Source organism: Catharus ustulatus, chromosome 1, assembly GCF_009819885.2.
Source record: "Catharus ustulatus isolate bCatUst1 chromosome 1, bCatUst1.pri.v2, whole genome shotgun sequence".
Classification (NCBI taxonomy): domain Eukaryota; kingdom Metazoa; phylum Chordata; class Aves; order Passeriformes; family Turdidae; genus Catharus; species Catharus ustulatus.
This window is the reverse complement of record NC_046221.1, coordinates 88,857,277-88,883,187: the sequence shown is the minus strand read 5'-3', so window position 1 is coordinate 88,883,187 and position 25,911 is coordinate 88,857,277. Positions and strand designations below refer to the sequence as shown.

The window sequence follows — 25,911 nt, the reverse complement described above, 5'->3', positions numbered from 1 at the left end:
CTCAAGCATACTCACCAGATGGGATAATTAGGCTCAGACAGATCACTGACCTTCCTATTAAAAATAACCCAGAAATAGAGGTTGACTGAAGAAATCTGTGTCACGATACCAAACTCCTAAACAGTCCATGAAAGCCTCTATACTCACTCATGCAGCAGCTTGGTGTTCTTACAGGTGTATTTTGTCAGGGCAAAAATCACTTGGTTTGGGGCATTCTTAAGTAATTATTGAGTTTTCTTTATGGAAAACAGGCAACTGAGATTTCACTGCTGGGAACTACTCAGTTGTCTTTCTATGAAAACGATAAAAGCATATATATATGCATTTATGCTAAGCTCTTCTCTCTATAATTATCACTGAGGCTGGTTTCTCACACTAGAACAATTTTGGAGAAGTCAAGTCTTTCAAACATCACAAAATGCAAATGCCATTTAACCTTCCACAAATGGAAGGCTGGCATCCATTTAAATAACATCATTTTATCTGTAATTAGAAATGTAAACATAATCAAATAATCTGATGCTTGAAAATAAATTCATTAATTTAGAGTTTCAAAGGCCATATGAGACACCATGCTGTCCCTGAAATCAGGGAGGTTTCCGTCCTTTCCCCATCAATTCTATTTCTCCTTCCGTGATGTGTACCACAATGTTTAAACTCATGTTGATGAATAACCATGTTCACACAAGGCTACTCTTATTTTCCAGGCATTGTCATATCATATAATTCTCTTCCATGTCCTAAACCAGAAAGGATTAGACACAGTGCCAGTTATTGCTATGAACAAAGCACCCACCACAAGCCCAAAGACAAGCAATTTTGCAAGTTCACAGGCAGAAGATAACTGCAACTCCTCAAGAGACTCATCACTCCCATGGAGATTAGGCCTGGCTCAGTGAGCTGCAGCAACTGGCAGCATCTTTTCTTGTACACCCATGGCCTGGCATTCTCAGGCAGCCAAAAATTTAATGTACCAAAAGCTTTCTGTGAACACAGCCTACAAACACGTTACATACCCCAGCACAGACAGGCAGCTCCACTTGGCCATGAACTGGATGCCCTGGCACAGATGGATCCATCTTGTTACTTGAGACTTAGAGTTTATTATTTCCACAAGAAAAACTAGGCATCAAGGGCTAGTTAGTCCTAATTTTATTAAAACAGATCTATTCCAAATATCAAAATAGCTAAATATTCTAATTCAACTCAGAGCAATATCTACCTTTTACAAACAGTGATTCTTTAGCTGGAGTATTCAGAAGAGATCGAAGGGACCTACACCAAAGTTAGAGGCAGGGCTTTGGTGAAAAAGTTTTAGGTCTCTGATTCCACACAAGATACATTCATACACATGGACACCATTTCCTATGTATCCAGCTGCTGTCCTACAAAAGACAGTGAATCACAACAGAATCATCACAGTATCTGTACATTTAACTTCTGATCCCAAACCCTGACTGAAAATTATGTTAACAGCTATTCAATTTGAACTCTGCTAAAAAAACTAACCCACGAATTTGAAAAGGAACATAGATTTTTAGTTATAAAGTCGGCAAGTAAGTAGAGAGGGGAAAAGAGAAGATAGTAAATCAAATCATCTTGTTACTTACCTTGAAAGCAGCAGTCACTCCATCAAAACAAGAGATAATAAGAATGTATGAAATTACTTAACTATTCAAGCTCCATATTTTACTTATTTTATGCAAGTCCCACCTGTGTCACAACCATCCACATCTCAAATCAACAGACAACTCACTACATGGTAAGAAGGGATTTGATCTTAAAATACCTTAATGCTGACCTCTAGTGACAACTAATGGGAATTTACCTTTTTATGGGCCTGCCCATCTGGGAATACATTTCTGGGCTTCTCTGTAATTACAGAGCTTGTTCCAATTCACAGCTACCCCCACTGCAAGGAGTACACAGCAAAGGAGAGACCTTGAACTCACATTTATTACAGTCACAGGTGAATTAAGGGCGATTCACCACACTCTGTAGAAATGTTATGATTAAATCCAAACCTCTGTTTTCACTTATTAAAAAGAGGAAAAGGCAACAAAATACAAACATTAGATTTTGAGCCTCATGACTGTAACCAATGCATTACAGTATCAGCTGTGCACAACTAATGACAGATAACTGCCCACATTTTCAGGCAACCAAAATGCCATCCTTTATCTCCGGGACCAAAATAACAAGGCAACCTCTAGTGCTCTATAGCAAAAGCAGTTCTTCTACTTCAGCAATACCCCTGCAGCTTTCTCTGCAAAACAAGGGTGTGATGGGCGCTTGGGGGCAAGCATTTGTCCCACATACCCACTTCAACATAGTCCAGATGGAAGGATACACAGGTTACTGCAAGTCACCAACCACCTTGTCTCATGAAAGCAGAGAGGAAATGACAGTGGCTGCTCCACAATGAAGCCTTGAACACTTCCATTGATGAAGCATCAACAACATCTGCATCATAAAAAATTTCTTCCTTGGATTGAGTTTGAATCTATCTTCTTTTAGTTTAAAACGATTACCCCTTGTCCTACCCCAATTAAAATTTTGCCCCAGTGTCTGCGAGGCAAAGTAAAAGGGTGATGGCCATGGACCACTGTAGGTAACTGTTTTGAGAGTGTGTCCAAAGCAGGAAATGTTTTCATCAAGTATGGTGACTGATGACCCATGTAGCATGTGTTTGTGTATGTATATCTTTGTATACATACACATGTTGAAAGAACATGCTTAGCTAGGAGGTTGGAAATCTGCCAGCTGGATCTCAGAGGGTGAGAACACCCTTTGGAACTGATCCCAGGTTAGGGTAAATAGAAATGGGTTTCATGTTATCTGAATCAATAACATTCCGTTTTGCATTATCCAGATGTTGCAACCCCTGTATATCATTTACATGGACATGACTGGTGTTGGGGGATTTTCACATTCTGTCAACTGTCCACCCCAAATATTTGTCACTGGCAGAGCCCTCAAAACCAGAGTCGAGAAAATGCCTGCCTTCCTGAAAGCTTTCTTAAAGTACTGTAAAAGTTTCCTCCACTTAGCTGGTAACACAGGGATTTTTATGGAAGCGTCTTCTGGTGCACAGCCATGGCCAGGTGACAGCACAGACAGCAGCACAGTCAGGGAGAGAGCCCCAGGGCCCTAAGGAAGCGTGCACCACAACAGAACATGGAGCCAAAGACTAATCAGTCATACCTAGGCACAAACACAAACCCATGTATTTCAAGATAATTGACTTCACTCTTCAGTCATTTTGGCTGGAAAGAATCAGCTGTCACAAGAAACATAACTTCAGAAGACTGAAGATTAAACACTCAGTTGATGTGAAATTAAAAAGTCCTCTCATACTGACAAATACATCACCTTCTCATAATGCAGATTGCACAATCGTTAAAACATCTCTGCAGAATAAGTTGTTGGCAAGAAAATCCAAGGAAGCGTTTATTTTTCAGCACCACAGGAATATAAACGGTACATTTGACCAACACCTTGCTTTCCAGCAAGCCAAGTATCCTTTGGCAGCAAACCTGGATCTTCCCTCCCCCAACATTTGGACTTGATTCTTCCAATGTCTTAGCAGCTTATCTAATCACAGCAAAACACAACAGTCACATGAGAAGGAAAGCATACCTTATTTAAACACACTAAAATCAAACCCCAACTTGCAGATTTAATGTCTAGGCTACAAACTAGGTAAATGAAGCTTCCTCATATATGCTAGCCGCATGTAGGAGTGCCTAAAGATGCACATATATAATTTGACTTAATTACTAAGAGGGTTGGCACAGAAGAGTGGAGGGGAGAGAGAAAGAGGAGGCAGAGGCTTAATAATGGATACAGAATTGCCTCTAAGTTGTCATAATCATCACCTAGCTTGGGCATCAGCACAAAGTGGTATTTGAAACAATCATTTCCTCATGTTAGTGGCTGTCAAAGCTCCATCTAATTCATTCATTAACAAAATATCAGGTTAGCAAGCTGCTGTGGTCAGAAGATAATTAGTTTTCATTGTAAGGTGGCACATTCTGCATCACATTGACATAATAACTCCATAAACTGCTATAATTTAGTTGCTTCTGAGCCTTTTTTCCCCATTAGTTCTTCAGTCGATTGTATTAAACAAGCAAAAACTATAAATACAGAGAGTCCTTTGACCAATCTCAGAAGTCTTAGACAGCCTGGATAGCTATTACACAAGCAGTTCATGGGCGACTTGCTTTCAGGTCACTTAAAGAAATATTGCTAGAATGGCTGAGAGCAGACCATGCCAAAAAGGCGTCCTCATTAGGTCTCATCTCCATCATCTACCAGTACTGAGTAAGGTGCTATTGTGGCCCAGCACACACCACCAGGATTGTGCAATGGCTGTGCAGGAAAAGGACTGCTGCTGTTTTCACACCTCTTCATTAGGTCTGTCTTCTTGCCGGCACAAGAAAGTACACATCCAGGAGGGCTTTGGCTGGGCTAAAGTCACGATAGCCCAGTCCTTTTTCTGCAAAGTAATTCAAAAAGAAGTAGCTCAAAAAGGAAATTTTAAGATGTGGAGAGTAGGAAACAAGGTATTTCTGCTCACATGAAAATGAGCAGGTTTCTGGGAAGCACTACAGCATGCTACCCCAGCCAGTTTTATGCTAGCTAGATTAAGGTACTTTACTTCTTGTATCAAAGACATGATCTTTATTCTAATCCTAGGAAACCAGATAACAGCACTATCTCCTACAATGAGTTCACAGGTTAATTATGTGTTCTTTAAAGACCTCATGCATGATGTCTTTTGATTTTCTTGCTCCTCCCTTGACTTGTGAGCACAGGGAAGATTTTCACTGGTACCATCCCTCTCCCCTGGTACCACAGTTTATCATATGATTTTTAATTCATGTGCTGTCACTACTGGAAGCCTCTTCTCTCAGGGGAATATTCAGGGGAATTTGTTGCTGCTCTTCTCTGTACTTCTGCAACCTCTTCTCGCTGACTGCTCAGGCAAACATGGAAGACAACACAAACAAGGTGGGAGGAACCAGTCTTCAAATTCTAGTGTACTTCTAATAAATGCAAGCCTTTCTTAAAGAAGCCTGACAGATGTTTACATATCATATTTCACATTCATATGTAAATAAAACCAGTTGGCAGAAATCTTAACAAAAGGTCATCAAAATACCCAAGCAATTTCTTTTAGTACTTAACATATGGTTTTGCTGAATTTCATTTACCATTGTGCTTCCTTGCTGTTTGGCTTCAGGAGATATTATTAATGGTCACTACTCCTTGCTCTTCTGTCTTTAACAGGACTCACTATTTGCGTACCTCCCCCGAAATTGTCCAGCTTAACCAGTGATTTCCCTTTTGAATTCAAAATGTTCGAGAAGCTCTGACATTGTATTAGCAGAAAGGAATGGGAACTATTTTGGAGCATAACAAGTTACTTTTTCTGAAAAAGGAACTAACATCTCACTTCAGTGAAACTAACTCTGACAAAGGAGATAACACTGCAAGTATTTGAAACACAGGAGGCCCAAAAGCAATTGTTGGGATATGGATCTTCTTTATTCAGTGCTATTCACCAAAAGTATTTTGAATCCTGTTACAATGCATTGCTTGTTCTTTTCTTCTTGCCACTGTTCTATCTGATCAATTCCACTTGAAAAAAAACCAAAAAACCCACGCTGGGTGAGCACATAGTGAAGATACAGTTACCTTTCCGTGGCTAATAAAGAGTGTGTGACTTACTGCTCAAAAGTACTTAAAAAAAAAAAGTGGTCAGTAACCAGTGTGCTATAGCTAGAAGAAATGATGCAGAAGAAAAAACACTCATCATCTACAAGACTGTAAGGTAAGTAGAATTTATGAATGCAGTTTTTTAATGGGCCCCTATCCAAGGGCTAGCAGCACAGAAATAACCAAACAGAGCTGAAGACTCAGCAAAAGAACAGGGCATTTAGAAGTGATGTTTACCAGTAGGAAGTCATTCCTCTAATGAAAATTTAACAAGCACTAGTGTAGTCAGAAAAAAAAAAAAATAAAAAAAATACAGTTTCCCTAAATGAAAATAGCAATCAAAGTTTTTGATTGCCTATCAGCTTTGAAATGCTAATCATTATGGTAACTGTGTTGGTGAAGGTAAGGAATTACTTAAAGGGTGTTATTTTCTTTTTTCAGGTTTTTTTTTTTAATCACTGCTGCTCTACAGCTGCTCATGCTCAAGGAAACAAAACTGTATGGATAATTGCCCCTATGAAAGCAATCCAAAAGGTTCACAAAGTAAAAGCTCCTTCCACCTTAAAGATCAAGGTTTTAAATTAGGAAAATACTTAAGTCTCCAGCTGATAAAGATGTTTGACCTGCTGGGTGAAGGTAATCGCCAGGGGCTTAATTCAGGACTCTCTCAGCACACAACACAGAGGGGATCCCCAGTGCAGTAGTTTGAAACAGTAAGATGCTACTCAGAGTATCAAGAAAAACAAGCACTGCAATTTAAAAAAAATATTAATAAAAAAATAAAAAAGAGAAGCTTTTAGCCTTTCCCCTAAGAACACATCATTCCTTCTCCTTCAGAACCCTTTTCCAAACACTGGCAGAGGTGTCCCAGTCAGCTCCTGGTTGAGCTCATGTCAGGAAAGAAAACAGGTTTTCCCGTTGTTGATCAGATTTTGACTTTATCTACAAATACATTACAGCAGGACCAGAAGAAAACTTCTGTGACTGCTGTCATGCTCATGGTAAGGCCTTCAGCAAACTCAAAAGAAAGAAGTGTTATGTTAAGGCAAACCTGGCATTAGCAATCCTGCACTGCTTGGAAAGGCCATCATGATTACAAAGCTCAACCACAGAAAAGCAAAGTAGTAAGGGAACGAAATGTAATGAAATCGGCTAATTCCCTGTTTCAATTAACCAGTAAGTCACTAGGATCAATTCACATCTTCCTTAATGCCTAAATCACATCTTCCTATGAAAAAATAAGCAGAGAAAATTACACTGCACTTAGAAATATAGGAGATTTTGATTATATCATTAATCATTAGAGGGCAAGTGTTCTTGTATGAGACAGATATGCCAACATACCACAGCATTTTAATATAAGCCTCCATTTCCCCTCAAAGCCAAGCAAGCTCTTGGATGCCTCATTAAACATAATGAAATAGTAATAAAAAATGCAAAATGCACAAGGTGTGTATCTTTCTTCATTGCTCCTTTTGATCACACCACAAAATACTAATCAGCCATGTAGACCTATTACTGTAGCACCTAGCTAGTAAACAGCTTCTATTTACAAACAGGATTATCTGCAAAGAACACAACTAAGAGCTCACATGGATAGCACAGTAGCTCAGCTGACACTGGGCAATGAATTAACCTATGGGAACTCAATCTGGACCAAGACAGGGTTTCAGAATCTAAGAGCTCACAATTTAATCAAATAGTGTGCTGTTCTATTCATAAGGCATATCAATCCAAGGATGTAGCATACAGCAAGATGCACACAAGTATTTCAGATCTTGGAAGCCTATATACCCCCTAAATGTTTGCCACAATTTCAGCTAATGACACATACAAAATTAAAATAAGATGTCCAATAGCAGAATGGGAGAGCAAAATTAGCACGGGGAATATTTTCTCTAATGAAAAGCACATAAAGAAATACTGGTTGTAGAAGACAAGGCAAATCCCTTAATGTTTGTTTTCTCTGAACAGAGAAGAACTAATGCTGGGGACAGTGTATGGAGCAGGGGGAGCCCACAATGTGAGATCTGGGATCTATTTTTCTCTTTTTACATCTTACCTATCTCTACATCTGTGGAAACAAAACTGCTGTATAAACTCAGAAAATTCTTATATGAAGAACTTAAAAAACAAACAAGCAAATAAAACCCCAAAGCAATGATGGCTTCATTTTGGGAAGCATGGTTCTGCTAGGAACAAAGCAAATGCCCAAATGTGGCTCTATGTAACAGAGAAATTGTCAGGAAAGACAAATCAAGCAATAGCACACTGTTTACTCCAACACTCTGATGGGTACTGGCAGGAAGGCACTTTCCTGTCTGAACCCTAACCAGAGCTACAGAGAACTGCAGAACTACACAGGGTAGCAGATAAGTGAAACTGCTGTGACAAGCACGGTAAGGTACATCAGATATGTGAAAGTTGCTAGAAAATTTTCTGCTCTCATCCCAGGATTTCAGTGTCTGTTCTTTTTCTGCTCCTGAGGCTGACACAAAACACACTTTTAAAAGCCAGGTAGCCATGACTCATGGAAATTCTGATCACCATGAGGAACTGGCAGCTTTTTTCCCACACTCACCTGGAACCATTACCACTAAACAACAGTGCGGGGCACATCATCATTGGCTTTTGCTTCAACTTACAGTAAAATGACAATCCCTGCAAACAGTTGCCACAAAAGTGGACTGATAGAGGAAAATTTAGTTTTGATATATGACTTAAGCCTGCAATATCAAGTAAGAGGCAAAAATCTGAATGCTTTTCAGGCTCACTGTAGCAGCCTGTAAAGAAAAAATATTGCAAAGTGAGTTCTGAAAACTTTATAGGATACACTGCATTTATAGTTTAATAGGCTCTTCTACATCCTTCTATTTATGCATAAAGTACCACATTAAATACCAAGGTTAGCATAATTTCTGATTGTCCTCATGTCTTAGCAAAATGGTGGGACATTATGTACTCAGGGGCAGTTACAGTTGAGAGCATGTTGGCCTCTGGAAGGAAAAAAATGCAGACAATATTTATTTGCAAGAAACACATACACACTATATAAACTGATTTATCCTTGTAACTGATTTAGGCTGAATATAACTGGGTACTTTTGCCATATCTTCAGACATATGCTTTTCATGCTCTGATGGGTTTCTATACTCAGGAGAATATCTATACTCTGGAAGTCAATATAATTTGTGTGCTAAACAAACACCCTTGGAAGAAAGAGCAGCACCTACCACTACTTAGCCAGCTGAACACGAGTGATGCCAACAGTGGATCATATCCACGCACATGAAAGTGAGCTGGAAACAACAAGGCCTGTATGGTTTTGGCATAAGGTTTTGCTCAGCCCATTTTGCAGTGCTGATTTAAACAGCACATTTAAACAACTTTGAATCTAAAAAATTGCACAAGAATAAAAAAAAGGAAGTACACACGGCCTATGCAGCCACCAGCTTTCCCACAGCAGAGAGAAAGTGAGCAGAGAGATGAAACAAGTTTAAAGGAATTCCTTGAATTAAGACAATACAGACCAAACTTTCTCTCAGCTTCATCAACAGCAGAAACCAAGAATAAAAAGTACTGCAACTAGTTCACCAACTTCACCTGCCAGATTTGGAAGCCATTTTAAACACCCACTGCAGACTAAAAGAAACAAGACTGTTGTTTTCAATACATGGCTGCCAAAAATATCTGCTACAGTTTTCCCAGCTACCTGCATAATCTCTAGGCAATTTTAATCAGATACAGCTGTTTGTGCAACTTAAATGGTGTTTTTCTCCCTGAAACATTAATTCCCCCTAGAACATTAATATTTCATGGTGGTCATATATTATAAATAATTTTGTGAAATACAGCCTAATAAAGTGGAAAGTCCATACAGAAGTTTTTGCTAAGCGACTCATGCACACAGAAGCATGTAGCAAATGTTACCCTACATACACAAGCATTCAAATGCCACAAGTAAACACATTAGAAGGGAACAAATCACATTGGTGCATACTGTGTGGATGGAACTGGGATTAGTTTGAAATGATTTCTTGTTCATTAGGTTATTACTTTTTAATGTGCGTTCCATTTTTTAAAAAATAAATTAAATACTGTTTCAATCTTATCAACTAGAATTTACAATCATGCTTTACATCTAGAAGAGATTATGCTTTACATCTAGAAGAGATCACCATGACCACCTTATTTGATCACCTCCTTATAATGTAGACTAAAAAAACCAGCCTCAGGCTTTAAAATTTCTGGATCTCCTTTGCTATACATAAATTAGTTGCCAAAGCATGACTGAAAAAGGTATTTAGAATTACAATAGAAAGAGGAAGAGAGGACAATTAAAGGCACTACTTAAATTTTACAGCAGTTACATTCCTGATGTTTGCAATAGTCCTGCACCTCTACTTGGCACCAGCATGACTTTCTTCATTGCTGAGATTAAGGCATTTATGGTCAAGGTCACACCATATTTTATTTAAACACACTGCAGAAGGACATTAAATTTTACAGGTCAGATTCACCATGGTACTTGAGCAAAGCTGGGGCTGCAGGGCAGAGCAAACAGACAGCTCATGTGAGAGCTGCCAAGGTGCAACTTCCCTTCATGGGCCCAGAATAAACATCCTCATCTTTCTTACGGCCAGCCAGGTCTCACAGCCGAATGTAGCCTCTCTCCACCTGGATCTTAGAGGGGTGACAGGGGCAACAGTACTGCATCAACCAGAACCATTGAGTCCTGAGGTGAGACAAAGTCCTGTTTTATGAACAGTAGCAAAAGAGGACAGCAGCTCTGCCAGCCCTTACCAGGCTTTTGCTCCCTTGAGAGCTCCTTTGCCCAGATGGAGGTCCCCATTTGCCATTCAGAAGCACTTGAAAGTCATCTTGGGCCTAAACACTGTTATTGTGTGGAAAGGTACTAAAGCAAGTTTCAGTGACTCAACCTCACAAGGATACAAACCCATCACCACACGCCCTTCCTGGCCACAGCACATTACATCTGCACCTCACTAGCACCAATCATTTAAACCAAATGATGCATATATTTCAGCGATAACCATGAACACAAATATCGAGTAAGGTCCTGACCCATTCCACCTGAAATGACTGCAATCAGTAAAATCTTCATACTGCACAGTCAGAAAGAATAGCCATCTCCTGCAAATGCCACAGCCCTGAGAACACATTTGATCCTTCAGGAATCAGTGTTTTTATTTTTGACTGTACAGCAATGAGCCTTTGCTGAAAGGAGAAGCTCAGTTCTCCCTGCTGTAGACAGAGAAACAACACTGACACACAGACGAACAGAAAAAAGGCAACAGGTTTTGTTTCATTTTATCTGGGGTAATCTTTCAGCCATATAATGAAATAAAAATCTCTTGAGGACCTTAGATCAAAATGTTTTTTGGTCTAGCAACCACAACTCTCCTCAGGCTCCAAGTGGGTTATGGGTTTAATCTCATCTTCCTGCAAGCACACTGGCAGGAGTGGGGCCACCCTTGACTCCATCGGCTGCTGCATGGCTGCGGGCTTAGGAGAAGCAGAATTCAGATGTTTATGCCTATCAGGGCACTAATGCTGGGAATAGAAGTGGAACACACAACCAAGGTAATTTAATCTAGAGGAAAGTAATTCACTACCAGTGTTACCCCCTGCCTCCTTCCACAGCCCCAAATGCATCAGTGACCAGACTTTTCCCAATGAAGGAGCAACTGTATGCCCATTATCTTTACCCTTAATTCTGCACAAACTGTAGAAATGTCTGTACCTCTAAGGATATTGATATTGCCCTAAACAGGGATGCCTTCCACAGAAGTAACCACAATGCTAATACTGTATAGCAGGATGGAGATCTGAACTGGGCACCTGTTACTTAATGCAACTTTCCGAAGTAAAATCTAACTTCCTGAATTTTTTTCTTGTGGCTGGTGCTGATGGTTATCAAAAGAATGAAACTTAACATGTCAATCCACATGAGAAGGAAGCTTCTCCTCCATCCCTTTCTGTCCTTTCCTGTTTCATTTCAGGACATTTATATAAGATAAACACAAAACAGCTTCCTCCATTGCAGTAACTTGTGACATAAAAAGCAGGAAAATTCCCCTAATCCCAAGATTGCTCAATGAGTTGTTTATCTTTTGTCTCTTCTATATACTACTTGTCAGAGTAAAAGTTCTCTTACAGCACTCCCTGACCCTGCCCAAAAAGCAGAAAATAATATCTTCAGTTATGGACGTATCCAGGCTTCTTTTTGAAAGTCAGGATGTGATATAGAAGATTATTAAATACTACACATATTTTCTAATTCCACAAGTCTTCCATTCACCACTGCTTACATCCAAAGCAAGTCTGTACCTACACATGTGCACAGTCGTGAGCCCAACGTGCAGTTACACATCCACCCCTCCTCGTAAGGGTTGCCAGCAAACGAGAATAGAGAAGTCAACTACATACCTGCCTTCCTACAAGAGGTAAGGCACAGGGTCTCATATCTGTCAAGACATTTAATTCATTAATTTCTAATAATCACAGGCTTTCACTAGATCTCCTCCATACTTTTACTTGGGCGTTTGTATACATTCTTACCAGTGACAGAAGTAGTCGCTCAGCTCTCACTGTTGGGTCACTGCCAGTAAACTTCCACCAGGTAAGCTGGGAAGGTGTTATATGTTAAGAAGTGGCAGGAAAGGGAGGGAAATCGGTTTGTGTGCATTTTCAACACATAAATGCTAGTGAACATAGAGAACCCAAACTTCACCTCCCACCTCTTCTGGGTCTACTGCAGATCATGATGGCAGTTACTTCATTTGGATGCTTTCCACGGCTCCATCTTACCCACCACTCAGGTTAAATGGCTGAGCTCCCTGTACATCACCCAAAGCTCTTTTGTGTCACTAGGATGATGTCATTGATGTCACTGCTGTAACAATCAACTCTGAAGCAAACACAATGATTGTTTCTCCAACTCACATTCACAGCACATTTGTTCAAGCAGGCTTGAAAATAAGAGGATGAGGCAGGTTAGGTTTTCCTGCTCAGCAGGTTTTTGCTCCAATCTAATTAAAAACATTCAGCAATTCACTGAAGTTCCTAGAAAACTGCACATGTAACACACTTTAAAATAAGCTCTAAAAGCAAACAGTCCCCTTTTTTTTAAATGAACTCCCCAGATGGAGAGGCTTCCTCAGAAGTTTATTCGTAATCTTATATTGAAACTGCTGAACCAGAAAAGTTGAGCTGCTTCTGAGCTATCTTGGTCTTGTTGTTGTTGCTAATGGTTTTCTTCTTCATCTAAAAGCTAACAAGGAAAGCCACTGCTGATTCTCTGACATGCAGAGAAGTGACAGGACAGCTCACTAGAAAGAGGTAGCTGTGGTCACCTTGGTCTGAAACTGGGTCAGAGATGCCAGCTCATGGTTACATGGGCAAAATATGCAAGTAATATTGGGGATTCAGAGGCAGAGGACAAGATCATCCTTTTTTTGCTGGTAAAATTCAGTAAATATAGCTTTAACAGCTCTGAAAAGGCAGCTTCCTCACAACAAAAGGTATGTTTCAAGTTTTGGTAATTTTTCTTCATTTCTGGGAAAATCGTCAGGCAATCTGTGTGAACAGCCAAGCCAAGCCCTGCACCTTAATCCAAAAGAGAGCCATCAACAGGAGATTGCCACTACTGTGCATTATGTTGCTGCTTGTGGGAGAATGTGCACTGATGGAAGATCAACCCAGCTCCAAATGCTGTTAAGATCACTGGACAAATTCAGTGGGAAAGACTACAGAGAAACTCTTCTGCTTGTAACTCCATCCCTGGTACTGAAAATGGACCTTTTGCCAGCTAAAGTCACTTTGACCTGGGGAGCTGCAACAGAGCATGTCACAAACAATGTCAGTGATGCTCTTGCCATTGAACAAGTGCTACAGGATCCTTTGGAGTAGCTCGATGTGACATTACCAGCTTCCAAACTCAGACTTTCTCAGAAACTGTCCCTAAATGCCTCAAAAAATGCCTGTCCTCATCTCCGAAACAAGAGTGCCCTTAAGCTGTACAGCCAAGAATAAATTCCTTCAGGGTTCTAACAACCAATTAAGGGATGTGAAGCAATTACTTTTATATCCATACAAATGAAACTCCTCCAATGCAATTAACAATCCCTTATCATCTACTGTTGAATTTGCAGAAACCATATGCTGTTCACTCTCTCCTCCCCCAACTTTCCCACAATTTTAAGCAGGTTGTTTCAGCTAATGTAATGAAACCTACCTATTCAAGAGAAATAATAGATGTGTGCACATTATCTGAGTATTTTTAAACGTCTTTTTTAATTTTAAATGCAGTTTCATTTGAGATTTTGCAGCTTTCATTTCTATTAATAAATTATCATTTCTCCTTTATAAACGATGAGCTAGTATGTCATGTAATTTCTTTCCTCTAAATAGACTAAGACTTTGATCTAATGCAAGCCCTTGCTGGGAGTAGAGAGACTTTCTGTCTAATTTAGTTACAAAAAATATTCAATTAAACTCGGGAGTTTAATTCATTTAGTTATGAAAATTAGATGAGCTCAATAAGGTACATTTGAGTTGCCTTAAGGAAAAAAAAAAAAGAGAAAAAAAAAGAATATCTGAAAGAGAAACAAATATGAATGGAGAACAAAAGTAGATTTTCCTGCTCACGTTGAAAGCTGGATAATATGAAGAATCCAAGTTCCATTTTGTGTGCCTTTATAAAATGTATCCTATATAAAACATAACCACAATGACTTATATATCCAAGGGATACATGAACAACTGATATTAACATCCTAATTGTCTCTCAGGTAACAAAAATCCCTGTAGGTCATAACTGAGTCCATCCCAGTTAAGGGAGATCTGATCCCTCACAACAGGTTTACACCATCCACACACAACTCTTCTCCATCTCCATTTGAGGAAGAAGAAAAATATCAGAATTATTTTTCAAAAGCAGAACAGAGCAACATGGATCTCTCCTCCTAGTTTTGCAGCCCTCACTCACCATTTTTGCAGATGGGGCAGCATTGGTCAGGCTCATACACGGGATCCACACACTCGGTCTGGGGACAGGCTGAGACTGTGCACAGCACTTCGCCGTTGGCTTCACAGCGACACCTCTCACATGGAGAAACCTGAAACACAAATCCAGTCACCCTTTAATCCTTCTCCTCATGCACTCCTGGAGGGTACAGTGCCCACCTCCTCATCTGCAATGCTCTTTCCTTCACATCTTTTTCCTCCCCACTCTAGAACAAATGGATTCTGTGGTCATTGCAGAGAGCAAGACTGGGTTCCTGCAAAATTACAGAACCACAGCAGGAAAAGAAAACCAAAACAAAACAGGTTCTTCTCTGAACCTACAGTAAATTCACGAATACAAGCCGCACTGAGTATAAGCCACATCTCTGGGTGTTGGCAAATACTTTGTTCTTTGTCCATAAATAAGCCGCACCTGAGTATAAGCTGCTCTGTCGTTCGCAGCGAGGACTCGCGTGCAACAAAGTTGCCAAATAGTAACAGAACCGCGGCAGGGCGGGGTTTACTGGCTCGGCTCGGGCTGTGCAGGCTCGGCCCGCTAGGGGCTGCTGACGGGGCCAGGTAGCCCAGCCCGGCGCTGCCGCTCGGTGGGGCCGCTGGGGGCCAGACGCCGCTGCCACTGGGCTCGGTCACCACGGCCCGGTGCTGCCCCGTGGTGGCAGGCAGGGACGGAGCCCCACCCGCTCCCGCAGCGGTGGCGGCGGGCGGGGACGGAGCAACCCGCCTCCTCCCCGAGCCGCAGCAATGGCGGCGCGTGGCCCCTGCAGCCTCCCCGAGCCGCGGCTGTGGCAGCGTGGGGCCCCCTGTCTCTCCCCTGGGCTGCGGCAGAGGAGGGAAGGAGAGAGCTCTCCCTCCTCTCTCGCCGCCCCCCATGCTGCCTGCAGGGATCCAGGCTCCACCCGTGGCGCAACAGGGTAACAATTTGTAACAATCGCGAAATGCCGGCTTTGCAGCTGCTTGGCTCGGCACCCTGGCTGGTACTTCTGAGGCTGTAAATGTCAGAAAATTATTCACATATTAGCTGCTCCTGAGTATTAGCCGCATTTCCGGTTTGGGAGAAAAATCTTAGTCAAAATGGTGCAGTTTGTATTCGTGAAATTACTGTACATACCAAATGGGAAAGTCAGAGGGATGCTGAAAACGAGAACAGTGAAGACTTCTAATACAAATATTATTTACATTGTATTATGTATTTATTTATATTGTAATACATTATTTATTAACTGTGTCTCTGCTTCCAGCTGTGGCACACCTCATTTGTTATGCTGGCAATACTTCCATCACAACACCTTTGTCTCCTTAGTGATGAAGCAGGGCAAAAAGAGGAAGGCCAAGCAACAGGTTCCTGTCCTATTCCATATCTGATCCCCAGTGGTAGGATGCACTGTGAGCAGCAAACCCTCTCCTATCCATCTCTGCACCGCAGCTGCACAGCAGCCCTCTAGAATCTCTTCTGCTTGTGCCACATGGAAGAGCCCAGATACACAATATCTTTAGATTTTGTCCATGCTTTTCACATAATCAGAAGCTGGACTTACAAATTCTATTTGTTAGATTTACTTTTATGGAGAGACTGAGGAGATATTAAGGACTGGTAGGCATAGAGTACTTTAAGTTAGTTGACATAAGAGCAATCTACAAATCATATATATTAGGGTATGGGCTAATTAAATTACCTTACCGAATTTCTAACAAACTTCCAGAAAATTAGGTTGATAATCTAGTTTAGTTCTATTAGAGGTTCAAAAAGTAATTTACAGAAAAAAAAAATATTTTAAGAAGAAAAGTTTTGCTAAATGAAGTTAGAAATTTCTTTTAATGGAAATCCTTGCTGTAATTTTTTCAGGTTTGAAAGTATTTTAGTAGTAGGAAGTTACATTTTATTGAAAATTATATTTTTCAAAGAGAAGTCAGGAAAAACCCCATCCTTTTGAATTTGGGTATTTCCCAAAAGTTAATTGTTTTTGGACAATTCTTCTAACACCTGTAATTTTCTGGAAGGAGGTTGAAATTCAAAGAAAGGGGTGAAGAATAATACAGGTAATCCTTTATACCTAGTGAAATGTTACTGGGTTTGAAGAACTCTTACATAATAGGAATATCATGAGATAGTCATTTGAAAGACCTACTTCAAAGAAATTAATTCCCAACAAAAGAGGGGCAAGACTCTGTTTAGTAAAAAATGGACTTTGAAATGTCTGCATTTGCCACATGTACAATTCCACCTGTCCTCCTCAGCATACCTGACCAGGAGTATCACACTTGCATTGCTGACATCCTCATATCACACAAGATAGAGGGAAGCAAGGATGTGAAGAGCAATAAATGCTATACTGTAAATCTCACTGCTGCACTCCATAAAATCACATGGGTCCCCATGCTCAGAACACGGGATGAAAATGCAGCTGAACGTTATTATTAGTGATCCTCTAAACGTATAATCTGAGCAGATTACTGATCTGCTTAAGGAGGAGGTTGTTCTTTTTATGGACCCTTTTTCATTCCAGATTCCAGCTGATGCAGACAATCCCCCATTGCTCTTCTCCAGTAAGAGCAGGAAAAAAAAGCTAAAAAAGAAAATAATTATTCGCTATGAAGAATCACCCAGATGTCTAACTTGCAGATCATCTGCTTCTTCTCCTTGTTTTTAGGCAGCCTATCACATTTTTTCCTCAAATCCATTCTCTGCTTGCTTGCCTCTCACATCCTTCTCACTTCCAAAGTTCAAACATGCTGATGCCTGCAAAGCATCATCTCCAACTAAATGCTCATTCATGCTTTGCTACTTCCCTTCCCACCTTCCAAGGCTGTTATTTGCTTATGCACTCACATATCTTTCATGCCCTCCCCTCTGCTTAGAAAGCCTAAATAGGGTCTCCTGCTGTGTCGCTTTCTGCTTTTATTACTATTATTTATTTCAGGTTTCCTTTGCAAGTTATTCACTTTGTGTTTTCCCTTTCTTTACACTCTACCAAGGGTAACGCCATGACATATGTTTATGAATTCCCACACGGAGGCTGACAGCCTCGTGCAGAAGACCTTTATTACAGCCTTTGGGACAACTTTTTCCTTAATTGTTTTTAAACTGTCACGTTCATTTCCAGACCTGGAGTGTCAGCACATGAGGAGGTTTCTGATCCAGTGGTCAGTCTTGAAAGGCTCAGGTATTTCACCAGAACCACATGTGAAGTTTTGAGTGTCAGCAAACCTGAGTTCCTAAATCAATAATAAGAATCTGTCCTTCTAGAGTTATAGCTGGAAAAAATACTTACGACATGATAAAAACCATGGTTTTAAGGAGGATAGATTTTTTTAAAAATTATTTTTCATATAAAAATATTATATATAAAAGATATAATTCTACTCAAAAAAGATACCAGCACTCAGTTCCAAGGGTCAGGATCAACAAGGCAAACCTACAGCTTTCAATCAAATTTAATACTTTTTGCCATGACTTGGAAAAGATGCAAATTTGCCAACCATCAAAGTTGAATGAGATCAGTAGCTACCACACCAGACATTCCTCAACCCAGGACGCTGCTCAGTAGCTGTGTCATTCAATATTAGAAGTGGTACAAAAACTAGAGTAGCTGATGTCAATCAGGAAAAAAATTAAACATATTCTAATTATATAGGTTTACTAGATTTCCAAATTTGACAAAGGCTGAAATTCTCAGAAAAATAAGTCATTTTGCTATTGATTGAGAAACAAAACTGATCTAATTCTTATCTAGTAATGATGATTCATGACACACATTTGTCCTATTCAGCACATACATTTGAAGGCTACATCTTTCCTGAATAGAGTGCACTTTTAATGTGATACTGCAGTAATGAAGACACTTCTAGTGTAATAGATAATAGGACTTCAGGGGAATACTTGTAGTACACCCTTGGTAAGTACTGTCATTGTACAACCCACCAACCTGAGTAATAGCAGCAGCAACAAGGAAGGTCTCCATGAGCTTAATTCTACAAAGCTCTTTCCAGGTATGCAAGTAAACCACAGCAGCTGCTGAAATGTTATCAGTGTCAGCCACTGTTTGTTTATCTTTGGGCTAAACAATAGCATATTGCTTTTCACTGGTCATCAGGATACAGCAGGAACAGTAGAAAACCCCCATTTTCTGCACCTTAATGGTAGTTCATAATTATCACTAGAGAGAGACACAGTAAGACAGTGCCTGTATGCAACAGCAGCTAAATAAATCTGAATGAAAAGACACATTTGGTCCTTCATTTCCCCTCTCCACTCACGCAGTGCAAGTGCATTCCCTGCAGTGCAGTTCCTAGTGGCAGTCGACGCAAGGAGCATCCACTTGTTCCTGAGGGGAATGACCAGCCCAGCAGCACTCATGCTCAGCACTTCTGACATAACCAGGCCAGAATGGAAATAATACCACTTATCAATCCCTCTGACGACTAATGATACCACGTCTCCATGGTCTACAGATGAAGCTGTTAACTATAGAGCAGCAGCAGCTCTGCCTATGAAAAAACTGCAGGAAGGCAACAAGAGGCAACAGAAACCTTGTGTATTCACCAGGCAGCCATAAAACCACTAGAAAATAGACTAGAGATGGCAAAAGCCCTAGTTCTTTAGGTTTGTTTAAAGGGAAGTTTATGAGCAGAGGTATAGGAGTTGCAGGCACTGTGAAAGAACACATGCACTATGTAAACCGCTAAGAAGAAAGCTGGAGCTTAGTAAGGGTAGCAGGGCTATCCAACAGCTTAATGTAAATTATCATAATTAAGAAGTGACAAGTCATTTGTAGTCCAAAGAAATTTGAGCTTTCCCCTACCACATGTCCAACTTTAATCACAAATCAAAAAGGTACCAAAAAAACCCCAAAACCAACCAAATATCTGGATTAATAGCAGATATATGATCTACACTTGGTTCCTTAAACCTTGAAAATACCTAAATTAAGAAAAAAAATCAGTCATAATCCCAAATTTATTTTCTTTTGTGATGGAATTTTTACTAATATTTTCTTGCCAGTGACACAACTAAGGAGACCATGAATGGGGGTTATACTGACAATAATAAACATACCAGTCAAGTTTTTATTCCTCTGTGCCTTCAAAATACCACAGATCTTTCAGAACTCATTTGGGTTTGTTGACTTCCAGATTTCCAAGTAATTTAGCCACAAAAAAATAGAATTTGTGGTAGCAAGGAAATTCTAAAAGACACAAAGCAACAGCTTTCAAAATTATAGATCTTTTCCAAAACACTGCACTTCTGAAGATAATTCCTGGTTCTTGTAAGACTGCACATCAGCCTTCATTTTCAAATTTTACTTGGAAGATTTGGACCACATGCTTTAGAAATCTCCAGTTTCAACACAGAATTTTAACACCCATTGCATTTCACCAAATAAAGATTTTGCTACCAGCTCCACTAATACAGATGTTGTGATCACACTGCTATTTTGCCTCCCAACACCCACAAGTTACCAGAGTAACTTGTAACAAGTAACCAGAGTGCCGATTGAAACAGCTTTATGAGACCTCATTCCTTCCCTACAGCTAAACTGTTTTGTGCTGACATCCATGTCCATTTTGAAAACACAAAAGTGTGTGCACACATGACACACAAGCAAAGCCAGAAGGACAGACTGTAAATCAAAGAAGAAACACATTAAACCTCAAATTCCTTGGCACATTCAGCTTTTGGCTCCAGTCAGGGCAATTCTTTGCCATGCCAAGCCATATAGTAATTTTATATAAGCAGACTTACAAACTTGCATGCATAATTACACAAATATACATAACTGTTTGTGTGAAAAAGTCACTTAAATGTTAGGAGGTCACCTTTTTCTTCCTTCAGTGATGTCTGGTACTCTGTGCCACAAATAGGTGCAGACACAGAGAAAAAATCACATCACTATCCATTTATAACTCCTTCCCTGACCTTAATCAGGAGATAGCATATTAGTAACCTCTCTAAAACCATCAACTTTAAGTTCATGAAATTACCTCTGAAACTGTGCAGTTGCTTGCATTTGCAATTGCTTCAACTGAGCAGCAGCAACCTGACTATGTCGGTACCGTGTGCTGCCAGACAACTCCACTGATTGCAGCGGCCTGGGCAAACAGCTGCATTTACAGCTTGTGCTCACAATATTGGAACCAACACTGAAGTTCAACTTAAAAACAAGGTTCTCACATAGGAAAATAATCAGGCTGCAGTTCCACTGCCTGATTGTGTCAATAACTTTCCTTGTTTTTCCTGAGCAGACATCCCTTCCCACTTGTGTTTCCAAAGCTGGGTAAAACAGGAGGAAGATATGAAGACAAGGCCTAAAAATTGAATGGAGTTAAAAAACAAAGCTGAAACCCAAAATCTTTTCACAACATTTCTGTAAATGCCACTGTTCAACACTCCATTTTCACCAAGGCTGTCATCAGCCATATTCAAATGTACCAGGAAACATTAAGGTTCTACTCTCACTACACATTTAACACAGTATTTTAGCCTTGCTTTGCAGCCATTAATACAATACCACCACAGAGAAACGCTAAGAAATGAAACTCTGAAGAAGAGCGTGCATGAAAAGCAGGAAGAAGCCTTTAAAACGCTGACCTATGGAAAAAGTGTCCAGAAGCTTCATCTTTTGGTCACTCCTCAAGAATGAAGCTTGCTGGGAAAGAAAGGATCTCACACACCATCTCTGAAAAGGTCACAGCAACTAGCTGATGTTACGGTAGCTGCTCCCTCTTAAGTACAAAACTGAAGTTGAATGCAACCCTAGAGGGTGACATGGAAAAAGAGAGGATGATACAATGTTTTCTGCCACACCTTGCAATTCACCAGCGCTCTGAAAATTACTGCCTAAGAAGAGCCAATGACAATGCTCTTACTTACTATGGATAAAGTAGTTCTGCTCTGTTATTTATTTTCTCTTAAATTGAAGAATATGGAAAGACATTACGAAACAAAGTTAAGTTTTCAGGAACATGTAAATACCAGAGAGCAAGGCTGGCAACTTACTTTCAGGCTTCAAACATACATTTTCTCATTCTCCATCCTGAGAGGGGCTCAGCTTCCAGAACCTTGATTTATATTTCATACTCCCCTCAATACATTCAGCATGAAACTCTCCTGTGTACTCAGAAATGAGTTTTGGAACAGCCCTGTATCTAACAGTCATTCACAAGAAAACTGACAAGCCATTCTTACAGCCTGCTCACCGGTCTCAACCACAGTAAAATACTAAATGGAAAAAGACAAGGTAAACAACCAGAAAACTGGCCCCAACTCCAGAACTTTTGAGTGCACTGTAACATCTTGCATTTTCAATGACAAATGACCTTGCACAGCAATGCTAATAATACCCTAGTCTAAAAGGACCTCCCTGAACATGAAGTTTTTCAAGTATTTTCTTTAGGTATCACCGCAATCTAGACTGCAAATCACACTATTACTAAAAAAAGGCCTGTAGTCATTCACAGAAAACAAACATTATGCAACCTTGGCAGCACTACTTAAACAGTTAAAAAGGAAAAAGAAATTACTATTAAAAAAAGAAGGAATCATCATGGACTGATTACTAGGCATAGAAGCCAGCCCTCAAAACCCTGCTTGATCCCTGAAAGGCAGAAGTTTAACAGTTAATAGTTAAATAAGGAAACAAATGTATTGCTGAAAATTTTCACAAAATCCATAACACCACTGAGTAGCATCCTTCCAAGTAGCATTTTTTTACTGTAAATACCAAAGGAATTAATAAAGATCAGCACCCTCATTTAAAAATGTTAGAGTACCATAGAGCAAGAAAGGCCATGTGTAAGGGGAATATTTTACAGGACTGCAGAAGTAGTATTAACACAAAAATGAAAAGAGGAGGGGGAGACCCAGAACACCCTCTGAGAAAGCAGTTAAAGATCACAATATCTCTTTAAACAAGAGAACAACCCACAAAATGACTTTTGGCTTCATTCCTTACCATGAACTCCTCTAGGGTCTGGTAGGTTTTCCCTCGGAACTCGCAGTAGTTCTTCCTCTCCTTGCACTGCGGGCAGCACTGCGTGGTGTCCACATGGATGCAGCGAGGGTGGAGCCTGGGGCACTCGGGCTGGATACATAGCGGGCCCTCCTCAGTGCAGAGGCAGGGGCAGGCGGAGGGGCCCGGCGCAAACTTCTCCCCGATGGCATAGACGAAGCCGCTCTCGTCCACGCAGCCTTTCCCCCGGTAGTCCGGATAGGCGTACTCCTCTGGGGGCTCGGGAGTGACGCTCGCAACAGATGCTGGGAGAGACGAATCTTCTGCCACCTGAGGTTCCTCGGGAGCAGCATCCCTTTGCTCTTGTACTTGAATGCTCCCAGATTTACTGCTTGTCCCCTGGCTGTTCCAAGCCTGCTTTTGCTTAGTCCAAGACTCCTTGTTCGAGTAGTTCCTGTTTCCTTTGCTCTTCCAGTCCCTGCTACCCTCCTCCCTCCCGCTCCTGCCGATCTCATTCATTTTCCCTGGACCTGTCTGGCTGTCCCTTGCAGACGTGTGATCCCTCTTTTCCTGGCTCGCCTTTATCTCCTGTTTGTCTTGAGCCTTGGCCAGTTTTTGTACGGGTACGGTGGAGCTACAGAGGGCAACCATGAGGCAGCAGGTAACGAGGAGAGAACTAGAGAGAGCTCCAATTGCCATTGCAGTAGAGCTGGGCATCACCTACTGCATCCCACAGGGGACACTGCATTCACATCGGAGCGAAGCGCTTCATAAAGCCAGAGTCCCTAGGAAAAGAAGGATTAGGAACACTTCAGCTTCTGCACTTCTTCCCCCCCGCACCCCGCCTCGCCTCCACCGATGCAACATCTCAAACAATATGCAACCTGCCTCGGTAGTTTATGCAAAAGGCAAACAGCCTGCTGCTGCATCCCTCCTCCTCCTCCCCCGCTCTGCCAAGTCTTATAAATAGCAGGGCTCTGGACACGGACCGGGCATCTTCGGCTCCAAGAGAGCACCACGCAGAACTCCGGGGAGTCAGCGTCTGCAAAGGCAGGTGCAGGCAGAACTCAGAGCGCTCGGGGGGTTATTTTTAACTTTCAAATGACAACACGTGAAGAGGACGGACGCCCGATGAATTAGATGGAGCTCCCCAAAATCCAGGAGGGTCCGGAACAGAAATTACCCGGTTGAGTGCTATTCACTGGCTGCACACACGATGATTTTCATTAACCTCTTATTCAGTATGAAGTAGGCTGGTTTGGGTTTTGTTTAAATACCTACCAGCGAGCACGTTTCTGTAACAGACAACTAAAACCAAGCACACTAAAGCGAGCAGACACAAACTACCTCCCTTTCAATCTGCCCAAACCAGCACACACCACCTCTTCCTGGCCCGTGTTCGAAAGACAAGGCAGAGCCGCTCCGAGTTTCCGCAGCCGAGTCTCATTTAACCCACATCCTCCAGGAGTTCGGCTCCGCTCCCGGCTCCTCTCCCTGAAACACTGCACGCCAAATGGCAAAAAATACCAAAAAACAACCCAAACCAAAATACGTACACTACTCCGGCCACGACAAGCAGTGCCTCTGCAGCCTCCCGGCACGACCCCACCTCCGCGGTACCGCTCCCCAAAGCCATTTAAAAGCCTCTCTCTCTAGCCGCCCGCCTCCCCAGCCCTCGGCGGTGGCACCGCGGGGCACCGCGCTCCGCCCGCCCGGTAGCGCTGCCCGGCCCGGCCCGGCCGCCGCGGGGGAGCCGAGGCTCCGCGCCGCCCGCCCAAACTTTCCGGAGGGCCGGGCAGCGCCGCCCGACCCCCGCTCGGAGGAGCGGGGAGGGAGCCGGGCTAGCCCCTTCGCCAGCTGGGCCGGCTCCCCCGTGGCCCGGCGCGACGCCTCCGTGCCTCCCTCCATCCCTCTCTCCGTACCTGCGCTGGCGCCGCGCTCAGCCCCGGCGGCGGCTCGGGGCGGCGAGCCTCGCCCCGCGCCCGGCTCCCATGGCGGGGCCGCGGGCGGGCGGCCGGCGGCGGCTTGTTGCTGCCCGCTCGCCTCCGCAGACCTGCCGAGCCCGCAGCGCGGCGCGGCGGCCACAGCCGGTGCGGCCACAGCCGGTGCGGCCCCGCCGCCCCGGGGACGGGCTCCGCCGCGGGCCCCGCTGCTGTCACATGGCGGCCGGGCGCCCCCGTCCCCGGGGGCGGCGGGGCAGGACGGGGCGCTCCCTGCCTCGCTCCCTGCCTGTCTCCGCGCCGCGGGTGCGGGCCGGGCGCAGGGCGCGGCGCGGGGAGGGGACTCGGTGCCCGCCGGGGGGCGGCAGTGCCGCGGCCCTGCCCGCCCCTGCCACCGCCCGAGGGTGTGCGGGGCGGGGGCAGCCCGCTCCTGCCGCAGGGCCCGCCGCGGCCGGCTCCGGGCACGGCGAGCGGCTGTCGGGGAGCGAATGCGGGGCAGGGCGGGCGCGTTGGGGGCGGCCCCGCACGCCGGCGGCTGAAACTTTTGGCGGTGTTAGGGGCGTGGGTTCGGGACGTGAGCTGCGAGCTGCGCGCTGCAGTCCGGTGCGGTGATGGGCGCTCTCCCCGCGCACACCTGCGGACCCGCCCCGGGCAGGGCGGCTGAGCTGCCTTCAGTCCCGTCTGTGGCTGCCCGCGCCGCAGCATCACGCAGCACTGTGCGTTAGCGCTCCCCTGCCAGCCTGCTCTAGCAGCACACTGGTACGTGGTTTACTACTTGAAATACTTATGCTTTTGAATGGCAGATGGACAGTTTTGAAGTTAAATATAGTTGCATTTTTCTCCTTCATACTTTTTTGAATGGTCTGTTATGAAAGGACTGCTGAAGGAGTGTTGAGACAGAAATGCACAAGATAAGCTAGAGGTACTTTTGTTCAGGATCTAAGCAAGGGCTTGGAGCCCAAAAGCTTATTTATTTGTGTAGTTATTTATTTGTGTAGTTATTTATTTTTAAGCTGCATTAGATGACATACCAGTATAATCTTCTTTTCTGAATTCTGCTTTACAGATGTTCCAGAACAGTCCCAGCTGCACTAACCCTCTGCTGCAGTAGCACTTTAACATCTGCTGTGCCCTACTCATGGCTAGAGCTGGATTTCCCAATATATTTGACCCTGTATGTGAAATTTTTAGGCTAGGTATAATTTTCGGGTTTGTTTTGGTTTCTTTTTTTTCCATTGAAATGGTAGCACTGC

At 42.6% G+C, this 25,911-nt stretch overlaps 1 protein-coding gene across 3 annotated transcripts in view; it reads right to left on the bottom strand.

The window, feature by feature from the left end:
• Window positions 1-24,699, bottom strand: part of VWC2 (von Willebrand factor C domain containing 2) — a 59,941-nt gene extending 35,242 nt beyond the window's left edge. Inside the window, exons 1-3 of one of the 3 annotated variants that reach the window (XM_033077690.2) lie at window positions 24,641-24,699; window positions 22,722-23,503; window positions 14,735-14,864 (exon numbers count right to left, since the gene is read on the bottom strand). In XM_033077690.2, coding sequence (XP_032933581.1) covers window positions 14,735-14,864; window positions 22,722-23,435 — 844 coding nt within the window. In that variant the 5' untranslated portion in view covers window positions 23,436-23,503; window positions 24,641-24,699. Of the gene's footprint in view, window positions 1-14,734; window positions 14,865-22,721; window positions 23,504-23,606; window positions 23,629-24,274; window positions 24,362-24,640 lie in introns of those variants that run through there. The other 2 variants (XM_033077708.2, XM_033077700.2) reach the window with 2 other exon arrangements.
• Window positions 24,700-25,911: the final 1,212 nt, after the last annotated feature.